Below are 26,555 nucleotides of genomic sequence, written 5' to 3'. Positions count from 1 at the left end.
TCACACACATTCGCACAGGTTACAATTGTGTCCAATACTGCAAAGTGTAACAATATTTCCATCAGTTACAAGAATTGGAAACTTAGCCGCAGACACCAATTCGTCCAAAGATATTTGTGATTTGCCAAGACAGAGTGCTTGGAAATGGGAGATCTTAACTTGAGCACACTTTCCAATGGAGGTTTTGTTGAAGTATTTTATCACCGTCACAAGTCGGCTTCCATTAACACTGCAATTGTTACTGTGAAAATCCCCTAGTGGCCACACTCAGGCACCTGTTGCTGAGGGAGAATTTAGCATGGTCAATGCACCTCACCAGCACATCTTTTGGACTGTGGGAGGAAACCCACACAGACACGGGCAGAAGGTGCAGACTCCACACAGGCAGTGACCCAAGCTGGGAATAGAACCTGGGTCCTTGGTGCTGCCCATCGCACTCACTTATAGAAACATGAAAAAAGGGCAGAAGAAATTGAAATTCACAAATTCATTACATGCCAATTCATACTTTAAAATGCTTAAGGAGAAATTTGCTGGGATTTAAAATACACTTTAGCTCCTTTCTATGTTTGTTCTGAAGTAAACTATACATAGGACTATCTCAATTTGAGATGATTTGAAAAATGTAAGTATCACTTAATCTGCTTAAATAATGACATGTCATCTAAGATAAGGGGCAAACATGTTGTCCCAGAAATCAAATTCAATGTCAAAAAATTATATTTGATTGTCAATGTTATCCAGGGCTCCCAGTTGAGATGGGATGGAAAATAATGGGATGTTTCTCCAAGGAGAGTGATTGAGAGAGAGATGTAGTGTTAGGAAACATACACACTGCACACATATTAGCATCATCATGGGTGTAATCTGGTATTGAGCTATATTTTACAGAAAGGAAAGTCGTTTAGACTGGTAATTTGCTGACTTATTCTTGGTGATGTTCATGCCCTTGTATAGAGGAAGGTTTCTAACCAGCTAATAAGATTTTTAACAGGATCCTTAACTCCCCTTCCCCACTCCGCCATGCCAAGAAATAATGTTGGGAAATGAGTGCTGGTGTGATTGATGAGTGTCATTCTGTTATGTGTATCGTAGGAACTATATGATCAGTGAGGAGAAGCTTTAGCCTGAGTGAGACAGAGACCAAAGGAGTAAATTTGGTTATGTGGTTCCAAGTGGAAATTTAACTCACAAATCTTTTGCACATTCAGTTTTAGAGGAAAGGCCAAATTCTAAGGTAAAACCGGCAGCCTTCAAGTAAGTTAAATAGCCTAGCTGCCCCGGGTTTTCTGCAGATGTGTATCTTCTGTGAAAACCATTGTTGGAAGGTGAAAACAGAAGTAAAAGTCAGCAAGCACACCCATAGTACCCCTGCAATGGCCATTTTACAGGTATAGCTCAAAACTCTCTCTCTCTCTGACTGTGGAATTCAGACAAGTCAGCAAGGAACGCACCTGAAAAGAAAACTGGGAAGCTTCACAAACTACAGAAGACTGGATTCACAAAACTGACTCTTCACTTGCTGAAACCAACTCCACTGAGAGCTTGAATCACAACGGCTGCACCACACACTCAGACTCAACTCACAGCTTTTGCCTTACAGGCCACACCGCTACTCTGAACAGGCAGCACAGAGCCACATTCACAGGCCGCACCGGACACAGCATCTTATTTGGACCAATCTAGAGAGATCTACCCAGCAGACACCCCATCTCCTGGGCCTGGGCAGCACAGTGCTTAGCATAACTGCCTCATAGTGCCAGAGGACTGGGTTCGATTCCTGGCTTGGGCAACTGTCTGTACCGAATCTGCACGTTCTCCCCGTGTCAGCATGGGTTTCCTCTGGGTGCTCATGTTTCCCCCCACATTCTGAAACTTGTGCTGTTGAGGTGCACTGGAAATGCTAAATACTCACTCAGTTGCTTGAGGATATTCACAGTACACTTCATTGCAACGTTAACATAATTCCACTTGTGACACTAATAAATAAACTGGAAATTTTAACATCTGTTCAGCACCCTCTACCCCTCCCCCACCCCCAATTCCCCCACCCCTCTCACCCCAACCATGTACAAATCCCAAGGCAGCTCTGTTGAAGCAGATGCAGCAGTAGGACAAGGTTACAGTGATGCAGATGAAATGTGTACATGAACATTGCACAGTCTTCACCTCGATCCTGCTGGGTCATTACTGAAGACATTTAAGAGGCAATCGCATTGCTGTGGGTCTGGAGTTACATGGAGGGCATACCAAGTAAGGACAGCAGATTTCCTTCCTTCAAGGACATGAGTGAACAAGATGGGTTTTTACAACAGTCGGTAATGGCTTCATGGTCATCATTAGACTTTATTTTTTATTGAGTTCAAATTCCATCCTCTACCATAATTGGATTCAATCCAGGTTCCCGGGGCTTTATCCTGTGTTTCTGGATTCCTATCCAGTGACAATACCTCTACACTGCCAGCAGCCCAAACTCCATGTGGAAATACCAGGCATGTATCACACACCTTGATGTGTTATCAAAATCAGGAATAACTGCTTGGGGAGGTGGAACTGGATGGGAACACAAAGGTCACCTTCCTGCATCTTCCAAATCTTAATCTGGAATGAGAGGCTGGAATGGTAAAAGATCATTGTGATCCAACTAAAGAGATGTGCAAAGAACTGATTTTATCTTCACTTACAATCCCATGTGGTGATCTTTTTTGAATATCCATATACAAATATCCACCAAATGTTCCCATCACCGTCTGTTACCACCTCTTGATGTGCATTTCTGACCTTGTAATGGCCCCTCTGCTGTGGGAGCAGAGAGGACTGTCACTCAGCCTCTGCTGTTCTCAGCAAGCCTCTCGGGCCTTAACACAGCACCCTGTCCCCAGCTACTGTGGGGACCAGTGGCCGACCATAACACTCTTGCCTGCTTGCGCCGATCTACCCTCACAACTTGCCCCAAACCCCACCAGCTCAGAAAGATCCACTTCGCGACTCCCACTACAATAGCCAGCACAAACCCCCACCCCTCCCCTGCCATCGCCAGAACAGAGCAAGGATATTTTGGCCTTGGAGGGAGTGCAGAGGAGGTTTACTAGGCTGATGCCAGAGTTGAGGGGGTTGAGCTATGAGGAGAGGCTGAATAAACTAGGCTTGCACTCATTGGAGTTTAGAAGAATGAGGGGAGATCTCATTGAGACGTATACGATGATGAATGGGATCGATAGGATAGAGGTGGAGAGACTCTTCCCGCTCAGAAAGGACAGTAGGACTAGGGGGCACAGCCTCAAGATAAAGGGGGGGCGGTTTAGAACGTAGTTGAGGAAGAACTTCTTCACTCAAAGGGTGGTGAATCTCTGGAATTCTCTGCCTGTTGAAGTGGTGGAGGCGACCTCGCTAAATATTTTTAAGATGCGGGTTGATGGGTTTTTGATAAGAGAGGGGATTAAGGGTTGTGGGGAGAGGGCGGGAATGTGGAACTGAGCCACGACAGATCAGCCATGATCTTATTGAATGGCGGGGCAGGCTCGAAGGGCCAGATGGCCTACTCCTGCTCCTATTTCTTATGTTCTTATGTTATGTTCTCACTCCCACACTGATCACTGTCACACAGTGCACAGTGGTTCCCTCCTGCCCACCAGCACCAGTTGGCCGTCCCGGTCTGGCACCTCCCCAATAGGCCTGCCCCCTCAGGCCCCACCTTCGTGGTGTAGCCTGATACTCAGTTGACAGTGCGAGTGTGCTAGACTGGCATTGCACAAGGGGCACCCTCCCTGCCAGTTATCCCTGGTGGGAAGCCACAAGGCCTCTATTTCTACCAGCGAGGCCATTACATCTAGTTCCCCATTGGTGGGGGCCAGCTGTGAATCTCACTGGACAGAATCTCTCCTGGTGAGGCCACAGAGGCAAGTGAACCCAGACGATAATGTCCCAGACTTGTGAATTCAATACAAAAGATATGGAAATTTTACTTGAATGATTTATTCAGCCTTGCACTGGAAATGGACGTGAGGCTGACCTTGCCAGATGTCTGGTGTGGTAAGATCGTGAGAGGGGAGAAATCGGGTGTGAACCTGATTTCTCGACTTGCTCACCATATTACCGGCTCACCCTGACCATCAGCCAGTGGGGCACAAAGGTAAGATCACCGCCCGAGACAGGATAAACAGAGTGAAAGTGTTAATAATCATACATAAGCTGCTATTAGAGAAACCACAGTCTCTGTTAAAGCTTACCCAGGTAAGTGTCAAGGCCTAGACACAAGGAAGGTAAGCCTAGAATAGAGGTTCATTTATTAACAAAGACTACGAAACTGAAAGAGTTCATTAAATTAGACATCTGGAGATGGGAGAGGTATTTGATATCTACAAACCCAGACACAAGCTAGAATGTGAGAGATGACTTGTAACAACATGAATTCATAGAATCATAGAACCCTTGCAGGAAGGATGACATTCAGTCCATCGAGTCTGCACTGACCACAATCCCATTCAGACCCTATTCTTGTAACCCACATGTTTACACTACTAATGCCCCTGTCACTAGGGTCAATTTATCATGGCCAATCAATCTAACTCACACATCTTTGGACTGTGGGTGGAAACCGGAGCACCTGGAGGCACACCACACGGCCACTAGGAGAATGTGCAAACTCCACACAGACAAGTGTCTGGCTGGAATTGAACCCTGGTCCTTGGTGATGTGAGGCAGCAATGCTAACCACTGCGCCACCATGTTGCCCAACAGTGCCACCATGCTGCCCCACTATGCCACCTCTATTAGATCATCTAATATTATTAAATCTTCATGCTAATTGGATATTATAATTGTTATAACCCAGGTCAGAAACTCCAAGGTATTTTATGAAGTCAGCTTGAACCACATTTTACACTTTGATTTTGGCTAGAAAAAGCATGAAATGTTTCACTTCAGCTATGATTTAAATGACCCACTAGGGAGCTTTTCTCAATAAAAATTTATTTAAGAATACAGTTAACAAATAGAATGAAAATTAGCAATAACCTTTCCTAATAGAGACAAGAAAAACATAACCATGATAGTGTATAAACATTAACAACTAAATACACCTTCCAACATAATAAGCATCTTTAAAAACATACATCTTCCTCACATTTAGCACAGAAAATAAGAATACCCGCATGGTTTGCAGCTCAGTAATGCCAGTTGTGAATTAGTCCTTTGGATAGCATTGAAACTCTTGTGTCTCATCCTTGTAACTTCCAGCAGACATTGAGGTAGAGATAAAGCCACTGCTGGCATCTAGCTATGAACCAGCAAACCACTGACAGCAAAGTTTTCATTCCAGGAAGGTAAGAAAAACTGCTTCCAACATAGCAGAATTTCTAATAACAGGGAGAGAGACACGAAAATACTGCCTTTCAGTTTGAAGTCCAAATATCTTCTAACGCAAAAAGCAGCCAGCAACCCAAACCAAAAGTGAAATAACTTTTGTCATCTGACCTATCAATCATTCTTCCCTCTAACAATTGAAAAAGGTTGTAAACTCGTAAAGCTCCAGGACATAATAGTAGGTCCAGATTAAAAGTAAACAAAACCCCATTTAAACCGTTTAAACAGCAACAAAATGACACCCAAGTACAAAAATTGGCAACAATGAGAAAAAAAACAGCTGCTAACAAACTGCAGAGAGATTATTTAAATAACCCATTTCTTAAAGGCACAATAGTGTCACATATTAAACAGGCATGCAATGATGGTGATTGGTGTTTAACATTTGTATCATATGCATGTTGTAACCTTAATCAACAGTCGTGAGTGGATAGCGATAACTCCCATACCTTGATTGGTATGTTAGTTAATTGTAATTGTGTCCAAAAGTATAACTGCTTGTGCAATTCTGAATTCTGTACTCTGGCTAGCTTTCTGGGATCCTTGCTATACAGCTGGCATATCAAATAGATGTGAGATTTGGTTTGGCTACGTCAAGGGAAAAATGTTGTAACAACTTGAAAATCCTGATTACCAAAAAGCCCCACAACACAGAGCAGATCAGAATAGCTTAAACAGTGTAGCTCCTGATAGAGCAATGCCTGACAACCCATAACCTTTAGAATCAGTGCAGGGTAAACAATGAATCGCCTGATGAAGGAGCAGCGCTACAAAAGCTTGTAATTCCAGAAAAACCCTCTTGGACTTCAGCTTAGTGTTGTGAGACTTCTTACTCCAGAATCTGTGCAGAATAAACAGGTCAGATCAGAACACATTCAAAAGTGCAGCTCCAGATGGAGCAATTCCTGATAAACTATTGCCACAGTTCTGTTCACACAGAGTCACATATGTAGTGTTTAAATCAGTCCGTCGCTGTCATTTCAATGAAATCTTCCCAGATTCTCACATCTACTCTGCCGCTGATCTCAGGACTGGTATCCCTGGATTACAAACGGGACACTGAGGATGAGAAAGAAATACATCACTATAGAGTGAGGCAAACCCAGCAGAGCTGGAACACCCCCAATAAAACCCATGAGATCCACCCAACTCCCACATATGCCAGTAGCAAAATCTATCAGACCCTGAACACCTAATACTGCAGAAACCTGGAATAGTACAGAGAGTGTAGGAGTGAAATTAAAAGGGAAACCAGGAAAGTAAAGTGAGGGCATGAAAATATCAAAAAACCTCCAAGGACGTTCTCTCAGTATATGAAGAGGAACGGATAAGGAAAGGGTAGGGTCTGTTGCAGACCGATAAGATAGTCTGTGTGAGAGGGTAGAGAATGTGGTGAGATTGTGAATAAATACATTGCCACTTTTTTTGGGAAACAGGGAGCAATGCTGATATTGCAGTGAAGGAAGAAGTGTGTGAATTACTGCATCAAATAAAGATTGCAACAGAGGCTGTATTAACAGATTTTAGAGTTTTGAAAGGAGATAAATCTCCTGGTTAAAAGAAGCAAGGGAGGACATTCAAGATTCTCTAATCATCAGAATCATCCTTCCTGGGCTACAGGAGTGGCAGGAAGCAAAAGGTTAAGGGGTTTTAGTGACAGCAAGGCTGTTACCAGTGGGGGTTTCAAAGGACCCAGCTCTCATGCCTTTGTTTTTTGTAGTTTATATTAATGAATTAGATTCAAATGTAGGGGGAATGATAAAGAACTTTAGAGATGTACAAATATTTTCTGTGTGGGTGACAGTGAGGAGGAAAGCTTCAGACCGCAGGAAGATAAAGATGGTCTGGGCAGTTGGGAAGAACAGTGGAAAATGGAATTCAATCCGGAGCAGTGAGAGGTGAGGGATTTTGGGAGGATTAAGAAGGCAAAGGAAATCCCCAATAAATGAGAGGATAATGAGTAATGTGGGGGAACAGAGGGACCGAGGAGTATGTCTCCACAGACTGGGAAAGGTATCAGATCAGGACAGGTTAATAATATATTTAGGAAGGTACATAACATATTCTCCTTTATTAGCCAAAACACAGAGCAGAGTGGTTTTGCGAGAACTGTGAGCAACACCAGACAGACGACAGCTGAAGCGCTGCACACAGTCTGGTCAGCACATTACATAAAAGATGTGATTGTATTGGAGAGAATGCAGAGGAGATTGTTTAATGTGGACAGGACTGGAGAATGTTCACTGTGAGGAAAGAACGGATAGGCTGGAATAGGATTCTGTAGAATAGAAGAGGCTGAGGGGAGATTTAATTGGGGTGGATATAATTATGAGAAGCCATGGTGAATAGAGATGACACATTTACCTTAGCAGAGGGTCAAAAACCAGGGGCACAGATTTAATGTAATTGGTAGAAAGATCAGAGGGGGAAATGAGGAAGGAGTTTTTCACCCAGAGGGTGGTACGGACCTGGGACTCACTGTCTGAAAGGATGGTAGAGGCAGAAACACTCACCACGTTGAATCAATTCATGGATGTCGAAATGAGGAGCTGTGACCTACAGAGCTACAGACTGAGTACAGGAAGGTGAGATTCGGCTGGAGAGTTCTTCATTAACAGGCAGGATTACTATGGGCTGAATGGCCTCGCTCTCAATCATAAATTTTCTACCATTCAACATTCCATCCACACAACACCAGCTAAACCCATCAGAGCCCCAAACACCAGCTCAACCCATCAGAGCCCCAAACACCAGCTCAACCCATCAAAGCCCCAAACACCAGCTCAACCCATCAAAGCCCCAAACACCAGCTAAACCCATCAGAGCCCCAAACACCAGCTAAACCCATCAGAGCCCCAAACACCAGCTAAACCCATCAGAGCCCCAAACACCAGCTAAACCCATCAGAGCCCCAAACACCAGCTAAACCCATCAGAGCCCCAAACACCAACTAAACCCATCAGAGCCCCAAACACCAGCTAAACCCATCAGGCCCCCAAACACCAGCTAAACTCCTAAATTCTGCTTCACAACCCAAACATTCAGCAATGATCAGACTCATCTCAAAACACGACTAATAATAAATCCTGTGGGAGCGGCACAGCTCAGTGACCAACTTCAATGAAAGATCTAGAGTTTCAAATTCCTTAAGGAAACTGAGTAGCTTAGCAGAGACTGGCGAGACTGCGATGTTTCCAGATGTTTCGACACCTCAATCCCCACAATCTCTCCACCCTCAGACTGTACAGGAGCAGCTGTCTCCAGAAGGCCAGTCTCAAAGCTTAGTGTTGGATTGGATGAGCTGCTCTTTCGTGACTATACAGTGAGAGACAGACACTGAGCTCACATCCCACCCACCAGATTGTACAGTTAAATCCAGCTGGAATATCCCAGTTAGAAGGATCAGCTCCCAATATTTATCAACACAGTTCATACCTCAGATACTTGTGGAGGATCTGGATGAGGAATCCCCACCATCAGAAGCTGTTAAAGGAAGAAGAGGTGTTAAAAATTTGTTCATTATCAGAGAGACAGAGACTGTGGATGTGATCAAGAGAATATGAGAGAGACAAAGAAAGACAAAGAGACAGAGGGACATAGAGAAGGAAAGAGATTTTCACACATCCATACTGATGGTGACTCATGGAAGCCCACGCTCCCACACACAAACGCACGATGGACAAACGCACGCGCGCGCACACACACACACACACACAATGTTTGAAACAGAATGAACAATGATGTACACAGTTACACAGAGACAATATTTGGTGATCAGCTTACTATTTGCAGGGTTGTAGTCACTCTTCCCTCTCCCTGTAAAACATGGAATGTTCAGTGAGTAATGAGACTGAGAGAAAATCAGAGATAGAGACAAACTCTCACTCGCACTGAGCCCCTATAACCAAACTCTGAATCTTCACTCCCACCACAACCCGACACCCTCACTCCTACCTGGCCCTGGATCCTCCCTCCCATCCTGTCCTTAGACCCTCACTCTGACATGGAGTTGGGGGTAGGGCGTTAGCGTGGATAGAGGATTGGTTGTCAAATAGGAGGCAGAGAGTGGGGGTCAATGGGTGCTATTCGGATTGGCGGATGGTGACTAATGGAGTGCCCCAGGGGTCGGTGCTGGGGCCTCAGCTATTTACCATTTATATAGATGATCTGGAGGAGGGAACCGAGTGTAGGGTGCCGAAATTTGCTGATGACACCAAGATTGGTGGAACGGCAAATTGCGCGGAGGGTGTGGAGAGTCTACAGAAGGATCTAGATAGGCTGGGCGAATGGGCCAGGAAATGGCAAATGGAATTTAATGTTGGCAAGTGTGAGGTGGTCCACTTTGGTAGGAATAATGGTAGGAAGGATTATTACTTACGTGGCGAAAAACTGCAGCAGGCGACGGTGCAGAGGGACCTCGGGGCCCTTGTGCATGAGTCACAAAAACCCAGCTTGCAGGTGCAGCAGGTGGTCAGGAAGGCAAATGGGATGCTGGCCTTCATAGCGAGGGGGATTGAATATAAAAGTAGGGAGGTCTTGCTGCGGCTGTATAGGGCATTGGTGAGGCCGCAGCTGGAGTACTGTGTGCAGTTTTGGGCGCCGTGCTTACACAAGGATATTTTGGCCTTGGAGGTAGTGCAGAGGAGGTTTACTAGGCTAATGCCGGAGTTGAGGGGGTTGAGCTATGAGGAGAGGCTGAATAAATTAGGCTTGTACTCGTTAGAGTTTAGAAGAATGAGGGGAGATCTCATTGAGACGTATAAGATGATGAATGGGATGGATAGGATCGAGGTGGAGAGACTCTTCCCGCTCAGAAAGGATAGTAGGACTAGGGGACACAGCCTCAAGATAAAGGAGGGGGCGGTTGAGAACGGAGTTGAGGAGGAACTTCTTCACTCAAAGGGTGGTGAATCTCTGGAATTCTCTGCCCGTTGAAGTGGTGGAGGCTACCTCGCTAAATATTTTTAAGACGCAGGTTGATGGGTTTTTGATAAGAGAGGGGATTAAGGGTTATGGGGAGAGGGCGGGAAAGTGGAACTGAGCCACGACAGATCAGCCATGATCTTATTGAATGGCGGGGCAGGCTCGAAGGGCTAGATGGCCTACTCCTGCTCCTATTTCTTATGTTCTTATGTTACCTGAGCCCTCACTGATACCCTCAACTCCTCATCCAATTTGAGACCCTTCCCATAATTCCCAAACACTCCCACTTTACCAAGAGCCCCTTACTGACCCTATCCTAAACCTGCAGCTCTTCCACCCACCCACCAATCCCCTCCCTGCCCCGACACCAACCTGAGACCCACAGCCTGAGCCACTGTTACTCTGGAACACTCTCCCACAATCCCTGCCCCCAGTGAACTATCATCCACTGTCTCTGACATCCATCATTATGAATTGATTCGAAAGGCTAGTCATGGCACAAATCAATTCCAGCCTCCCGGACTGCCTGGATCCACTACAGTTCACCTACCGCTCTTTTCCCTCCAATTCCTACCTTTCTTCTTGTAGATGGCGACAGCCACAATGAGAGCGATGAGCACGAGGACCCCGACCACAATCCCGACAGTAACAGCAACCTGGGAGTGAGACTTTGGTTCTGTTAGAGAGAGAATCAGAGAGACTGAGTGAATCAGGGAGAGGGAAAAGTGAGAATCAGAGTGAAAGAGAATGGGAGAGAATGAGAGAGAGAATGTGAGAGAATGGGAGAGAATGAGAGAGAGAATGGGCAACTAAGAGTGAGGGAGAGAGAGAATGAGAGATAGAAAAAGATCTGAGAGACAGAATGAGAGAGTGAATCACAGAGAAAGAAAGAGAAATGTGAGAGTGAATCAGAGACAGAGTGAATCAGGACCATCCGTTGATGCTGGTATTTATGTTCCACTGGAGCCTCCTCCCATCATTCCTCATCTAATTCAACCATTTTAACTCTATTCCCCTCTCCCTCATTTGCTTGTCTATCTTCCCCTTAAACTGTTCAGTTCAGTTCAGCCACTCCCTGTGGCAGCGAGCTCCACATTCTTATCACTCTTTGGGTGAAGAGGTTTCTCATGAATTCCCCATTGGGTTTCTTGTATTGATGGCCACTGGATAGGCTCTTCCCACAAGAGGAACACTCTCAATGTGTCTGTCTATAAAAAACCTTTCATAATTTTAAACTCCTCGATTCGATCAACCCTCAGCCTTCTGTTTTCCTGAGAGCAAAGACCCAGCAGGTCAGTCGTTTCCTGAGATATCCACCCACTCATTTCTGGAATCATCTCTGTAAATCTTCTCTACACTCTCTCCCCTGACTCTATATCCTTTATATGAAATGGTGACCCGAACTGCACACGGTCTTTAAATGTGGTCTCACCAAGGTTTGGCAATAACATCCCTGCTTTACAATTCTATTCCTCCAGAAGTAAAATCTGGTTTTCGATTGTATTTTGTTTATTGCCTAACCTGTAACTGTATGTTTACTGATTGGTGTATTTCTACACCAAGATCCTTTGTTTCTCAACCCTCCCTATTCATCGTTAACTGAAAAATACCTCACGTTTATCTGTGCTGAATTTTATTCACCAACTATTTCCTGAAGTTTATTCATCTCCTACTAATTTGTTCCAGTTCTCCACAAAATCAAATACTTTCTCCAATTTGATGTTATCTGCAAACTAAGAAATTGTGTTTTTGATTCCAATATCCAAGTTCTGGAGTGTAAGTTGTGAACAGCGGTGATCCCAGCACTGAACCTTGTGGAACATCATTTACCACTTTCTGTAATTCTGAAACTCCCTTCACTCACACTCTCTGCTTTCCGTCGCAAAGTCAGCAAGTAATCCATTCTGTCACTCATCACCTAACTCCACTTGCTTTGACCATGTCAATCAGTCCATCACAAACCCCCTTTCCTATTACATTTGAAAAATTATATGCTATTATATCTATTACATCTCCATTGTCTATTCCCTCTGTTACATCCTCAAAAATTCCACTCAGTGGAGTAAAACAACATTTTCCAGTTCAAAATCCATGCTGAATATTCATTGTTATAATATCTGATTCTAGATTTTCATGAATTGTCTCCAATAGAAGGAATTCCATTATTTTTCTGAATACTGATCTTACTCTGACTGAAGGAAATGTCCAGAATGCACTGGGTCCTGTCCTACTGTAATATTTGATATGATGTCTTGGTGTGCAGTGAAAAGCATTGTTTCTTGGATACACCAGGCTCTCCCCATCCTCTGATATTCCACGATGCCCTATCTCCTGTAATATCCTGGGATACATTGGCTCCTGACAGGCTGCAATATCCCAGATACACTGGGATTTGTCCTACGGGAATATCTCAGGATACACCACAGTCTGTCCTACTGCAATATCCCAGATACACTGGGTCCCACCTGCTGTAATATCCCAGAATGGTCCAGGTCAAGACCTACTCTCGTGTCCAATGATACACCAAGCCCAGTGCAATCACAATATCGAAAGGTACACTTTATCATGTTGCACTGTGAAACCATAATATATAACATATTGAATAATATTTATTTCCCTCTCTCTATATCCTGGACTGACAGCTCAGCACTGACCCTCCCTCCTGTGATCCTGCTCTGAGGCTGGGTCCTCTCTAACAGTGAGAAACAGTCTTACCGTAAATCACCACCAGTGTCTCCTTCATCCCGCTGTGTTCCACCCGACAGGAATACTCAGCCTGGTCCTCTGGATCAAACTTGATCCATTTCCGGATCTGGTAGGTGTTGTCGTGATTGGGTAAGATCCCAGTGGACACAGTCTCACCAATCACCACTCCGTCTCTCCACAGATTCACCTCGATGGCCTGAGGGTAAAACCCGGTGACGGCACAGGACAGCCGGTTAGAATCACCCAGACGGGTAAAGGACACAACGGGGGCAACTGAGAGAGAAAGAAAGAGGAGTCAGTACAGAAACCTCGAGATAGAGAGTCCCGGCATCACCCCCTTCACCAACTCTCACTCTCCCCTCACTCACCGACTCTCACTCCCCCCTCACTCACCGACTCTCACTCCTCCCTCACTCACCGACTCTCACTCCTCCCTCACTCACCGACTCTCACTCCCCCCTCACTCACCGACTCTCACTCCCCTCTCACTCGCCGACTCTCACTCCCCCCCACTCGCCGACTCTCACTCCCCCCTCACTCACCGACTCTCACTCCCCCCTCACTCACCGATTCTCGCTCCCCCCTCACTCACCGACTCTCACTCCCCCCTCACTCACCGATTCTCGCTCCCCCCTCACTCACCGACTCTCACTCCCCCCTCACTCACCGATTCTCGCTCCCCCCTCACTCACCGACTCTCACTCCACCCTCACTCACCGGCTCTCACTCCCCCCTCACTCACCGATTCTCGCTCCCCCCTCACTCACCGACTCTCACTCCCCCCTCACTCACCGATTCTCGCTCCCCCCTCACTCACCGATTCTCGCTCCCCCCTCACTCACCGACTCTCACTCCACCCTCACTCACCGACTCTCACTCCCCCCTCACTCACCGATTCTCGCTCCCCCCTCACTCACCGACTCTCACTCCCCCCTCACTCACCGATTCTCGCTCCCCCCTCACTCACCGACTCTCACTCCCCCCTCACTCACCGACTCTCACTCTCCCCTCACTCATCGACTCTCACTCCACCCTCACTCACCGGCTCTCACTACCCCCTCACTCACCGACTCTCACTCCCCCCTCACTCACCGACTCTCACTCCCCCCTCACTCACCGACCTCACTCACCGACTCTCACTCCCCCCTCACTCACCGACTCTCACTCCCCCCTCACTCACCGACTCTCACTCCCCCCTCACTCACCGACTCTCACTCCCCCCTCACTCACCGACCTCACTCACCGACTCTCACTCCCCCCTCATTCACCGACTCTCAATTCTCTCTGTCCGTACTCCAGGTATTTTCTCAGCCACTCGATACACTCCACCTCCAGGTAATGTTTCCATCGCTGAATGTTGTCAGTCAGCCGGTTGCATCTGTTTTTGATGATCTCTCCCCAGGACACCGGGGTCACCCACTCCATGTGATCCTGGTCAAAGCTGAGAACATCACGTCCGTCCCACGCGTACTGGGTGAATGCACTCGTGGTCCCATCATCCCTCAGGTCACAGCCAGTCATTATCTGGCAGACATGGATCCCTGTGGATCAGAAACACAAACAGCCAATCAGAGACAGTCACAATGTGTGATCTCACATGCACAGCCAATCGGAACCAATCTCACTGGGCAATCGCATCCAAACAGCCAATCAACATCAACTAAACACCACCACCCCCCCCCCCCGCACAAATACACACTCACACAGCCAATCAGAGCCAGCCACAATCCCGCCACACATTCACAGCCAATCACATTTCCTGTCACATCTCCAATCGCAGCCAATCAGCCTCTGGCTCCCGGTTCCTGATCCACTCTGGGTTTCTCCTCATTCCCACCTGGATCCCCGGGTGCTGGGAGAGTGAGCACTCACCTCCTGTCTGGTTGCTGCGCGACGTAAGGAGCAGAATATTAGATTTAGAACTGATCTCCTGCTGATTTATGAAGATCTTCTTCCTCTCCCAGGCTGCCGGACCCTCGCTCTCCACCATCCACTGCTCCCGGGGGATCGGCTCCCTCCGATCACTGTCGTACATAACAAACTGGACACCGTCCACATAACCGACACCCACAAACTCCGGGAGACCCGGGATCGGAGTCATTCCCGTGAAGAAATACCGGAGAGAGTGAGAGCCTGAAATAGAGAGAGAGAGAATTCAGGATATACACCCTAAAAACACCAACACCCTCACACACCCACACACACAGACAGAGATCGGGGCATGAACCCCAAAACACTGATTCCAAACCGAGAGCAAAACCTCCACTCAGCCTGGCATTGCCCCTCTCACACCCCATCACTCACTGACCCAGGGTTAATACCCCAGTACCCAGCCTGGCATTTGCCCCTCTCACACCCCATCACTCACTGACCCAGGGTTAATACCCCAGTACCCAGCCTGGCATTGCCCCTCTCACACCCCATCACTCACTGACCCAGGGTTAATACCCCAGTACCCAGCCTGGCATTGCCCCTCTCACACCCCATCACTCACCTGCAGACACCTCTCCACACAGAAGGACCAGCTCTATCAGTCCAATCATTGCTGCTTCCCTCATATTGGAGAAACATTTGGAGGAAACTCTTTTTCGAAGAAAGACCATTTTCTCAACTCACTCCTTCTGTCTTTCCCTGTTCACACTGAGCCTCAATCTGATTGGACACAAAATAGGATTGAACCAATCAGAATAAAGAGATTCAGTGAGTCATCAGTCTCCGGCAGAATGGACACAAACAGGGCGAGAATCTGCCTCAATGTTGACAACTGTCCAATCAGATAAACTCTGAGAGATTAAAACCCCTTTCATTTAACCTCCTTTTATTATTCTGGTGATCGGAACCCTCTCCAAGACCAATCTCCCCTTCCTGAGGTGCGGTGTCCAGAACTGAATACAGTGACTCCAAACAGGGTCTGAACAAAGACTCTGTGAAACTGAAACTTCACTTCCATCTCTTTGTCCACCATCCAGATACAATCAATGTTCCATTAGACAGACCGGTGAAATGGCCAGACACAGAGCAGGTCAAATACAATCCAGTGAAGTATTTCAAGTGGTGGAGTTTGAACAGAAGAATGTACAGAGGTAATGTAAACTGAATGGTACAGTTATAAAGGGATCGTCCGAACAGAGAGACCTGAGTGAGTGTGAGGCCGGCAGGAAGATGTGATGAGACTGTGAAAGAAGCATATATACCCCATTGCTTTATAAATAGAGGCACAGAGTACAAAAACAAGGAGATCATGCTGAACATTGATAAAATATTGATTAGATCTTAGTTAGGGAATTGACCCCACCTCTGGTCATAGTGTTTTAGGAAGAATATCGAGGTATTAGAGAGGGTGCAGAGGAGATTTGCGGGAATATTACTGGAGATAAGGGACTTCTGAATGACACTGGGACAATTCAATGTGTTGGGCTGTGCTTATCTTTCACAAAACATGGAAAGACATTGCATTGCCCCAATAGTGGATGCTGACCTGGGGTTTATTTCTATAAATTGGACCATAACTTCACCTTGGACAGGGAGCCAGCCTACCTTCACCTGACCTGTATGGTACTTGGGGAAGAAATGTTTGCTAGTTTCAAACTGAAATCACTTTAATTGATGGGGAATAAAACTGAAAGGCAAAGGCGAGTGATGTTTTGGAAATCAAATTACAGGGACAAACTTTAAGTTTTGAACCTGTTGATTTTGAACTCAGTCTCTTTGGGGAATGAGTTTAGAAACTGATATGGCCCGATCTGATTCTCTCTCCATCTTGCCTCAAATTGAGTCTGGTTCACAACCTGCTGCCAGAGAAGCCTCATCTGAGTGTCACCTGTCTGAATTTTGGACCTGCAAAGCTCGAACAGTAAGAATTGGTCCAGATCCATATTTTCCTCAATGCCAAAGCTCTGTTGGTGTGAGACCCCAGACATCCACTGGACTTCACATGAGGGAACACCAGCTCAACAGCATTGAACCCCTTCAATCTTTATCCTTTGTTTTGAAAAGCCTATTCTCTAAAGTGAATCTCTGCATTGACACCCTGCTCAGGAGTTGGGTTTTTTTTTACACAAGCAGAGGACTCGTTAACAGACAGGATTTGGAGATGTCGGTGTTGGACTGGGGTAAACACAGTAAGTTGTCTCACAACACCAGGTGAAAGTCCAACCACTTTACTTGATCGTAAACTCACAAGCTTTCAGGGTTTGTCCTTTCGTCGGGTGAATGGAGAGTTCTGGCCTCAGATAGAGCACATAACTCTATGTTATATAACTCTATGTTATATGCTCTGTCTGAGGCCAGAACGCTCCATTCACCCGACGAAAGGACAAACCCTGAAAGCTTGTGAGTTTATTATCAAAGAAATTGGCTGGACTTTAACCTGATGTTGTGAGACTTCTTACTGTGTAACAGACAGGAGACAGAGGTTCAACATAAATGCACTACTTTTGAGTTGACCAGCTGTGACTAGTGGAGTGTCACTAGGATCAGTGCTGGGACTTCGGCCATTTCCAATCTACATTCATGAAGCACACCAAGAGGATGAGTGTAACGGATGTAAATTTGCAACAGCTCCAAAGCCAGATGGAAGTGCAAACTGTGGAGGACATAGAGAAGCTGCAGAGATGTGGACAACTTAAGCCAAGGTACAAGGTGGCAGATAGCATGTAACGTGAGCCAGTATGGGTTTACACTGCAACTCAACATGATATGGCCTTCTGCGCATTCACACTGGTCTGTGCAGATGAAGGAAATCTTTGTTTGCCCATTTCACCAGTCTGTCTAACGGAACACTGATTGTATCTGGATGGTGTACAAAGTGATGGAAGTGAAGTTTCAGTTTCACAGAGTCTTTGTTCAGACCCTGTTTGGAGTCACTGTGTTCAGTTCTGGACACCGCACCTCAGGAAGGGGAGATTGGTCTTGGAGAGGGTTCCGATCACCAGAATAATAAAAGGAGGTTAAATGAAAGGGGTTTTAATCTCTTAGAGTTATGGTTCAGATCTAACCCCAGCAATCCCACCTCACACTCCATCACCCACAGAAATCGCTGCACACAAAGGGACCAGCATTATCAGTACCTCTGTGATACTGTCCCTCTCAGTCTGTGAGCTGTGTCCGGTACTGATACTGTCTCTCTCAGTGTGCGAGCTGTGTCCTGTACTGATACTGTGAGAAGTAGTGTAATTTTTAAGGCTGCAAGAGTTAACATAAATGGACGAGTTCAGCAGCATACAGAAAGGGGGAGGCACATGACAGACAGTTAACTAGGTTACACGAAGTAGATAACCGCAGTAACGAGTTTAGGCGCAAAATAACTGCTGACTGGGGCTGGGGTTAGCAAAATGGGAGTTGGGAGAGTGTTAATTAACGTTAACAAGGTTAACAACCAATTAAGGGGGAATGACACAGTACAAGCCATTACAGTGTTTGAAAAACAGTATAAAATGTGTTGCCAACGTGTGTAGGGTGTGCGCACCAGCTCACCCGATCTTGCAAGATTGTATAATAAACTGTGATTGAACGAGACAGCCGGTGGTCGTCTAAGTCTATAAACGGGAGAAAAGGGGAATATATCGGGAGGGCTTCCGGCTGGGGAATTTGCCCCTGGCGCTCCGAACTCGACTGGTGGAAACCTAACAGTGTCAACGAAACCAAGAGTTGTCTGGTGGCTGCCACGCTAGTGGGTATCTGGCGGATACGGCCGGTGACAAAACTAACAATACTGTCCCTCTCAGTGTGTGAGCTGTGTCCTGTACTGATACTGTCCCTCTCAGTGTGTGAGCTGTGTCCTGTACTGATACTGTCCCTCTCAGTGTGTGAGCTGTGTCCTGTACTGATACTGTCCCTCTCAGTGTGTGAGCTGTGTCCTGTACTGATACTGTCCCTCTCAGTGTGTGAGCTGTGTCCTGTACTGATACTGTCTCTCTCAGTGTGTGAGCTGTGTCCTGTACTGATACTGTCCCTCTCAGTGTGTGAGCTGTGTCCTGTACTGATACTGTCTCTCTCAGTGTGTGAGCTGTGTCCTGTACTGATACTGTCTCTCTCAGTGTGTGAGCTGTGTCCTGTACTGATACTGTCCCTCTCAGTGTGTGAGCTGTGTCCTGTACTGATCCTGTCCCTCTCAGTGTGTGAGCTGTGTCCTGTACTGATACTGTCCCTCTCAGTGTGTGAGCTGTGTCCTGTACTGATACTGTCCCTCTCAGTGTGTGAGCTGTGTCCTGTACTGATACTGTCCCTCTCAGTGTGTGAGCTGTGTCCTGTACTGATACTGTCCCTCTCAGTGTGTGAGCTGTGTCCTGTACTGATACTGTCCCTCTCAGTGTGTGAGCTGTGTCCTGTACTGATACTGTCCCTCTCAGTGTGTGAGCTGTGTCCTGTACTGATACTGTCCCTCTCAGTGTGTGAGCTGTGTCCTGTACTGATACTGTCCCTCTCAGTGTGTGAGCTGTGTCCTGTACTGATACTGTCTCTCTCAGTGTGTGAGCTGTGTCCTGTACTGATACTGTCTCTCTCAGTGTGTGAGCTGTGTCCTGTACTGATACTGTCCCTCTCAGTGTGTGAGCTGTGTCCTGTACTGATCCTGTCCCTCTCAGTGTGTGAGCTGTGTCCTGTACTGATACTGTCCCTCTCAGTGTGTGAGCTGTGTCCTGTACTGATACTGTCCCTCTCAGTGTGTGAGCTGTGTCCTGTACTGATACTGTCTCTCTCAGTGTGTGAGCTGTGTCCTGTACTGTTACTGTCCCTCTCACTCTGTGAGCTTTGTCCTCTACTTATATTAAACCTTCTACCATTGAACCAATCACAATAACAATAGGTCTCCAGTTGCGGAGCCTTGTTTGAGGAATTACTGTGTTTGTTCAGGAAGGAATTGATTTGAAAAAGTGAATAGTTGATAAGACAGAGTTAATTGAAAGTTAAAATAGTGCACAAAGAAACAGTATTTGGAGATTCGGTGCTTGGATTAGAGTAGGGAATTTGGAATGTTTGGGAGAAATCAGCAGGAAGAAACAAATAGTGAGTGATCATGGAGATATGAGACCAAAGATTAGATTATTGAATCATGATGAAGAAATGGATGTCACTGCTTTTTCTGAAATGGTCTGTTAATGTCCAGTTGGTGGAATATCAGAAGCAGATTAGAAAAAAAAATTAAAGAAATTCACAGTAAAGCTTAAACTACTGTGTGAATAACTGAGTTGTTTATGTTCAGAGATATCCTCATTTGTAATCAAACAATTTCTCCTTTTAGTTTATCAATATCTCTCCATCCTGTGCACAAACCTAAAGGATGGGAAGCAATCTGTGTGGATGTGGATGACATGGTGGCACAATGGTTAGCACTGCTGCCTCACAGAGCCAGGGTGCTGGGTTCAATTCCAACCTTAGTTGACTGTCTGGGTGGAGTTGCATAACCTGGTCTGTCGGTGAGTTAGCATGGATGTGATGGGCTGAACGGCCTCCTTCTGCACTGAAGGGTCTCTACAGTTAACCTCTGGTTGAGTTGTGTTGAGACAGTCAATAAAGAGAGATGGGCGGAGGGAGTGGGGGCAGTTGTTGATGTAGGTAAAATGTTAGAATCCGTCATCAAGGAGGAAATAGCGAGGCATCTTGAGAGAAAGTGCTTGATAGAGCAGATGCAGCACGGTTTCGTTAAAGGGAAGTCGTGTCTGACAAATTTACTGGAGTTCTAGGAGGATGTGTCTCGGGCGGTGGATAGAGGAGAGCCGGTGGATGTGGTCTTTCTTGATTTTCAGAAGGCGTTTGACAAGGTACCTCACAAGAGGTTATTGCAGAAGGTCAGGGGACATGGAGTTGGGGGTAGGGTGTTAGCGTGGATAGAGGATTGGTTGTCAAATAGGAGGCAGAGAGTGGGGATCAATGGGTGCTATTCGGATTGGCGGATGGTGACTAGTGGAGTGCCCCAGGGGTCGGTGCTGGGGCCTCAGCTATTTACCATTTATATAGATGATCTGGAGGAGGGAACCGAGTGTAGGGGTCGAAATTTGCTGATGACACCAAGATTGGTGGAATGGCAAATTGTGCAGAGGGTGTGGAGAGTCTGCAGAAGGATCTAGATAGGCTGGGTGAATGGGCCAGGAAATGGCAAATGGAATTTAATGTTGGCAAGTGCGAGGTGGTCCACTTTGGTAGGAATAATGGTAGGAAGGGTTATTACTTACGTGGCGAAAAACTGCAGCAGGCAACGGTGCAGAGGGACCTCGGGGTCCTTGTGCATGAGTCACAAAAACCCAGCTTGCAGGTGCAGCAGGTGGTCAGGAAAGCGAATGGGATGCTGGCCTTCATAGCGAGGGGGATTGAATATAAAAGTAGGGAGGTCTTGCTGCGACTGTATAGGGCATTGGTGAGGCCGCAGCTGGAGTACTGTGTGCAGTTTTGGGCGCCGTACTTACGCAAGGATATTTTGGCCTTGGAGGGAGTGCAGAGGAGGTTTACTAGGCTGATGCCAGAGTTGAGGGGGTTGAGCTATGAGGAGAGGCTGAATAAATTAGGCTTGTACTCGTTAGAGTTTAGAAGAATGAGGGGAGATCTCATTGAGACGTATAAGATGATGAATGGGATGGATAGGATAGAGGTGGAGAGACTCTTCCCTCTCAGAAAGGACAGTAGGACTAGAAGGCACAGCCTCAAGATAAAGGGGGGTGCGGTTTAGAACGGAGTTGAGGAGGAACTTCTTCACTCAAAGGGTGGTGAATCTCTGGAATTCTCTGCCCGTTGAAGTGGTGGAGGCTGCCTCGCTAAATATTTTTAAGACGCGGGTTGATGGGTTTTTGATAAGAGAGGGGATTAAGGGTTATGGGGAGAGGGCGGGAATGTGGAACTGAGCCACGACAGATCAGCCATGATCTTATTGAATGGCGGGGCAGGCTCGAAGGGCTAGATGGCCTACTCCTGCTCCTATTTCTTATGTTCTTATGAAAGAGGAGAGTCTGAATGTGCGGGGTGGTCGTTGGATGGGGGTGGGGAGACGGGGTGGGGGGACAGGGCAGGGCTAGAAGGATCGACAGAAAAGAAAATGAGGTGATGTAGCAAAAGCAATCAGACCGCTAAACACCAACACAGTGAAACCGAGGCAGCACAGTGGCAACAGTTTCCTTTCAGCGCCAGGGACGTGGGTTCAATTCCGGCCTTGGGTCACCGTCTGTGTGGAGTTTGCACGTTATCCCCTGTGTCTGCATGGCTTTCCTTCAGGTGCTCTGCTTTCCTCCCAAAACCCAAAGATGAGAAGATTCGGTGGATTAGCTGTGCCAAATTAATCCTTGGTGTCAGGGGGGCTAGTGGGGTAAAGGTGTGGGGTTCTGAGTATAGATCCGAGGTGGGATTGTTGTAGGTGCAGGCTCAATGGGCCAATTGGTTCATTAACATCCTTTAGGGAAGGAGATCTGCCGGCCTTACCTGGTCTGGCCTACATGTGACTCCAGAGCCACAGCAATATGGCTGCCTCTCAACTGCCTTCGGGCTACTGGGATGGACAATAAATACTGTAAGAAGTCTCACAATACTAGGTTAAAGTCCAACAGGTTTAAATAAAGCTTTAACCTGGTGTTGTGAGACTTCATACTGTGCTTACTGCAGTCCAATGCCAGCATCTCCACATCAATAAATATTGGCCAACCAGTGACGCCCGTGTCCCACAAATGAATTAAAAATAACCATTTTAGTTTTCACAATGAAAGTTAATGGGAAAACCATTAAATGGCCGCCTTCTGCCCTGTATCAATTCTGTGATTCAGTGGTAAACTTTCCAATCTGCCCACCACAAGAATCAGCACGAACAGGATGGGAAATTTGACCGACCATTTAAAGGTCGATTGACCTCATGTGGAAAGATCCAGTCTCAGGGCAGAGGCAACCGGAAAATCTCACCCTCAGTCTGGGTGATTTCTTGGGATAAAAATATATTTTTTATTTGGGAAGAAATAAATGCAACATAACTTCTCAGCCCAACAAGATTGCTGTTTGAATATGGGACAATCTTAAATTTAAAATAGGTCATGGGGGCACAGTGCAGTGGGTTAGCTCTGAGAAAATAAAATGTTGCTTATGAGAAGGAACAAATAAGCAAAATATATTGATGCCTGGAATTGGGAAAGAATCAGAAACACTCACCTTAGATGCAGTTCAGTGGAATATATCAGTTGGTGTTAATCTATGTTTCAGTGTAGCTGAGGCTAATACTTTGGCTGCTTTCTCTTAGAGATATTTGTGTCCATGTTGATTAACTTAAGAGAAATATATTTGGTGGTCTGGCCATGACCCGTTGGACATTCAAAGGAGATCTCAAGACAAAAGATCCCCTTTGGTCTTTTGAGAAGTAAACAAAAGTCAGGAAGGTTCATCAGATGGAGCATTTGTAGTATGATTTGCATGGCTTCACCAGGAAGAAAATAAATTTATTGGAGACACCATTATTTATATCTCCTTTGACGAGTTTCAGATGATATCTCTTTTGGAAGACTGTGCAAGTTTGAATGATGAAGTTGATTGTGCAATGTATCCTGCCAATCTCCATGGGGCTGAGAGATTTTGACAAATACAAAACAAGGATTTGTGGGAGGGTTTACCACAAAGCATGATGGGAGAAATCATCAAAGTTTTCCGAACAGGAAAAACCAGTTCTGACCAGGATTCTTATCTCCGCATTTTACTGGTGTTCCAAACTAAAGCATACACAACCAGTTCAGACCAGTATTTATATTTCCCCACTTTGTCAGTACTTGATTCAGAGTATCGAAGAGTAGGTCAGAATCAGTGTTCTTGTTTCCTGATTCAACGTATACAAGATCAGTTCAGACCAATATTCTTATTTCCCTCTTATACTGGTTCAGTTAAAGTATTCAAGACAATTTGAGACTAGTAACCTTATTTCCCCATTTTACTCGTGTTCCATTTAAAGTATACAAGACCAGTTCAGACCAGTATCCCCGTTTCCCGATTTACGGGTGTCCCATTTAAAGTCCACAAGGCCAGTTTGGACCAATATTCTTACTTCCCATTTTACTCATGTTCCATTTAAAGTGTACAAGACCAGCACAGACCATTAATCTTGTTACCCCATTTTAATGGTGTTTGATTGAAAGTGTACAAGTCCAGTTCGGAGCAGTATTCTTGTTTCTGCGTTTTACTAGTTCTTCCTCCTGGGTCAATGAAGAGCATGTCAAGATGACTTTGAACAGAAGATTAAAGTAGGAATTGAAACACCAGTGCAAGTATGCAGAAGTGTAGAGGCCTTGTGGTGCAATGGAGACATCATTTGTTCAATGGCCTCACATCCTCTGATAAGGATCAGTGTCATATTTCCTTTTACAAGGAAGTTTCTTGGGCTGTTTTATTAAATGACAGCTGTTTAAATCGGTCTTTCACCAAATGAAATACAAACCAAATATCAGCAAAGGAGGGAAACCAAGGGGCAAGATTGGGGAAATTTACATTGTTAGTACTGGCAAAGAAAACATAGTGAATAAACTAATTTACAGAGAATGGACATGGGGCGGGGGCGGGGGGAGGGGTTTGGAAGGTGCTGCTTAAGGAACCTGGGTGAGTTTCTGCAGTGCATTTGTCAACGAGTAAACACTCGCTGAAGGATGTTCTCACTGTTCATCGGAACTGAATGTTTGTGGAAGGGATGTCAGTTAGGGAGACTGCTTTGTCCTGGAGCTTCTTGAGTGTTGTTGGAGCTGCACTTGTCCAGACAACTAGAGAGTATTCGATCACGTTCCTGACTTATTCCTTGTAGATAGTGCACAAGCTTTCGGGAGTCAGGAGGTTGAATTGTTCACCTCTGATCTGCTCTGGTAGTGACAGTATTTATATACCTCGTCCAGTTTTGTTTCTGATCAATGGTACCCCCCAGGATGTTGAGTAAATTATCCATTTTGGCCTCATTCAGAAGTCCCAGCATCACAGGTACCAGTCTTCAGTAAATTCAGGAGATTCAGCGATGATAACGCAATTGAAGTTAAAGGGAGATGGTTACAGCCTCTTTGCTGGAGATGGTAATTGCCTGGCACTTGTGTGGTGCCAATGTTAATTGCCACTTGTTAGCCCAAGACAGGATATTGTCCAAGTCTTGCTACATTTGAGCATGGAGCCGTGAATGGTACTGAGCATTGTGCAGTCATCAGCGAACATCTCCACTTCTGACTTGAGGATGGAAGAGAGATCATTGATGAAACAGCTTACGATGGCTGGCCCTAGGACACTATTCTGAGAAACTGATGTCCTGGAGCCGAAATGATCGACATACAACCATCACAACAATTTCTCTTTGTGCTAGGTATGACTCCAACCAGCGGAAGGTTTCCCCCCAGTTTCCATTTATTCCAGTTTTGCTAAGGCTCCTTCATGTCACACTCTGTCAAATTCTGCCTTGATGTCAATGGCATTCTTACCTCTCCCCTGGAGTTCAGCCCTTTTGTCCATGTCCTTGCTAAGTGCCACTTGATAGCACCATTCATGACCTCCTCCCATTTCTTTACTGATGATCAAGAGTGGATTGAAGTACTATTGCTGTAATATGTCAGGCCCAATAGCCTGTGCAGTATCCGGTGCCTTCATCCATTTCTTGATATTGTGTGGAGTGAACCGAAGACTGGCACCTGTGATGCTGGGGCTTCTGGAGGAGGCCAAGACAGACAATTTACTCAGCAACTCTGGCTGAAGATTGTTACAAACACTACAGCCTGATCTTTGGCACTGATGTACTGGACTCCCCAGACATTGAGGGTGGGATATTTGTGGAGCCTCCTCCTTCAGTGAGTTGTTTAATTCTCCACCACCATTCACGCCTGGACATGGCAGGACTGCAGACTTGGATCCAATCAGCTGGTTCTGGGGTCACTTAGTCCTGTCTGTCCCTTGCTGCTTTTGCTGTTTAGCACACAAGTAGTTCTGTGTTGTAGCTTCATCAGGTTAACATCTCATTTAACATAAGAACATAAGAACATAAGAAATAAGAGCAGGAGTAGGCCATCTGGCCCTTCGAGCCTGCCCCGCCATTCAATAAGATCATGGCTGATCTGTCGTGGCTCAGTTCCACTTTCCCGCCCTCTCCCCATAACCCTTAATCCCCTCTCTTATCAAAAACCCATCAACCCATGTCTTAAAAATATTTAGCGAGGCAGCCTCCACCACTTCAACAGGCAGAGAATTCCAGAGATTCACCACCCTTTGAGTGAAGAAGTTCCTCCTCAACTCCGTTCTAAACCGCCCCCCCTTTATCTTGAGGCTGTGCCCCCTAGTCCTACTATCCTTTCTGAGCGGGAGGAGTCTCTCCACCTCTATCCTATCCATCCCATTCATCATCTTATACGTCTCAATGAGATCTCCCCTTATTCTTCGAAACTCTAATGAGTACAAGCCTAGTTTATTCAGCCTCTCCTCATAGCTCAACCCCCTCAACTCCGGTATCATCCTAGTAAACCTCCTCTGCACTCCCTCAAAGGCCAAAATATCTTTGCGCAGGTGCGGCGCCCAAAACTGCACACAGTACTCCAGCTGCGGCCTCACCAATGCCCTATACAGCTGCAGCAAGACCTCCCTACTTTTATATT

At 46.1% G+C, this 26,555-nt stretch overlaps 1 protein-coding gene across 1 annotated transcript in view; it reads right to left on the bottom strand.

Moving 5' to 3' along the window:
* The window catches only part of LOC145348138 (class I histocompatibility antigen, F10 alpha chain-like), a 70,754-nt gene extending 55,148 nt beyond the window's left edge, over positions 1–15,606 (bottom strand). The window contains exons 1-4 of the mRNA XM_080196300.1: positions 15,488–15,606; positions 14,866–15,126; positions 14,262–14,534; positions 13,003–13,266 (exon numbers count right to left, since the gene is read on the bottom strand). Coding sequence (XP_080052426.1) covers positions 13,003–13,266; positions 14,262–14,534; positions 14,866–15,126; positions 15,488–15,596 — 907 coding nt within the window. The 5' untranslated portion in view covers positions 15,597–15,606. The remainder of the gene's footprint in view (positions 1–13,002; positions 13,267–14,261; positions 14,535–14,865; positions 15,127–15,487) is intronic.
* Positions 15,607–26,555: the final 10,949 nt, after the last annotated feature.

Source organism: Carcharhinus amblyrhynchos, chromosome 9 (assembly GCF_965287045.1).
Source record: "Carcharhinus amblyrhynchos chromosome 9, sCarAmb.v2.hapA, whole genome shotgun sequence".
Taxonomy (NCBI): domain Eukaryota; kingdom Metazoa; phylum Chordata; class Chondrichthyes; order Carcharhiniformes; family Carcharhinidae; genus Carcharhinus; species Carcharhinus amblyrhynchos.
This window is presented reverse-complemented; position numbering and strand designations above follow the sequence as displayed.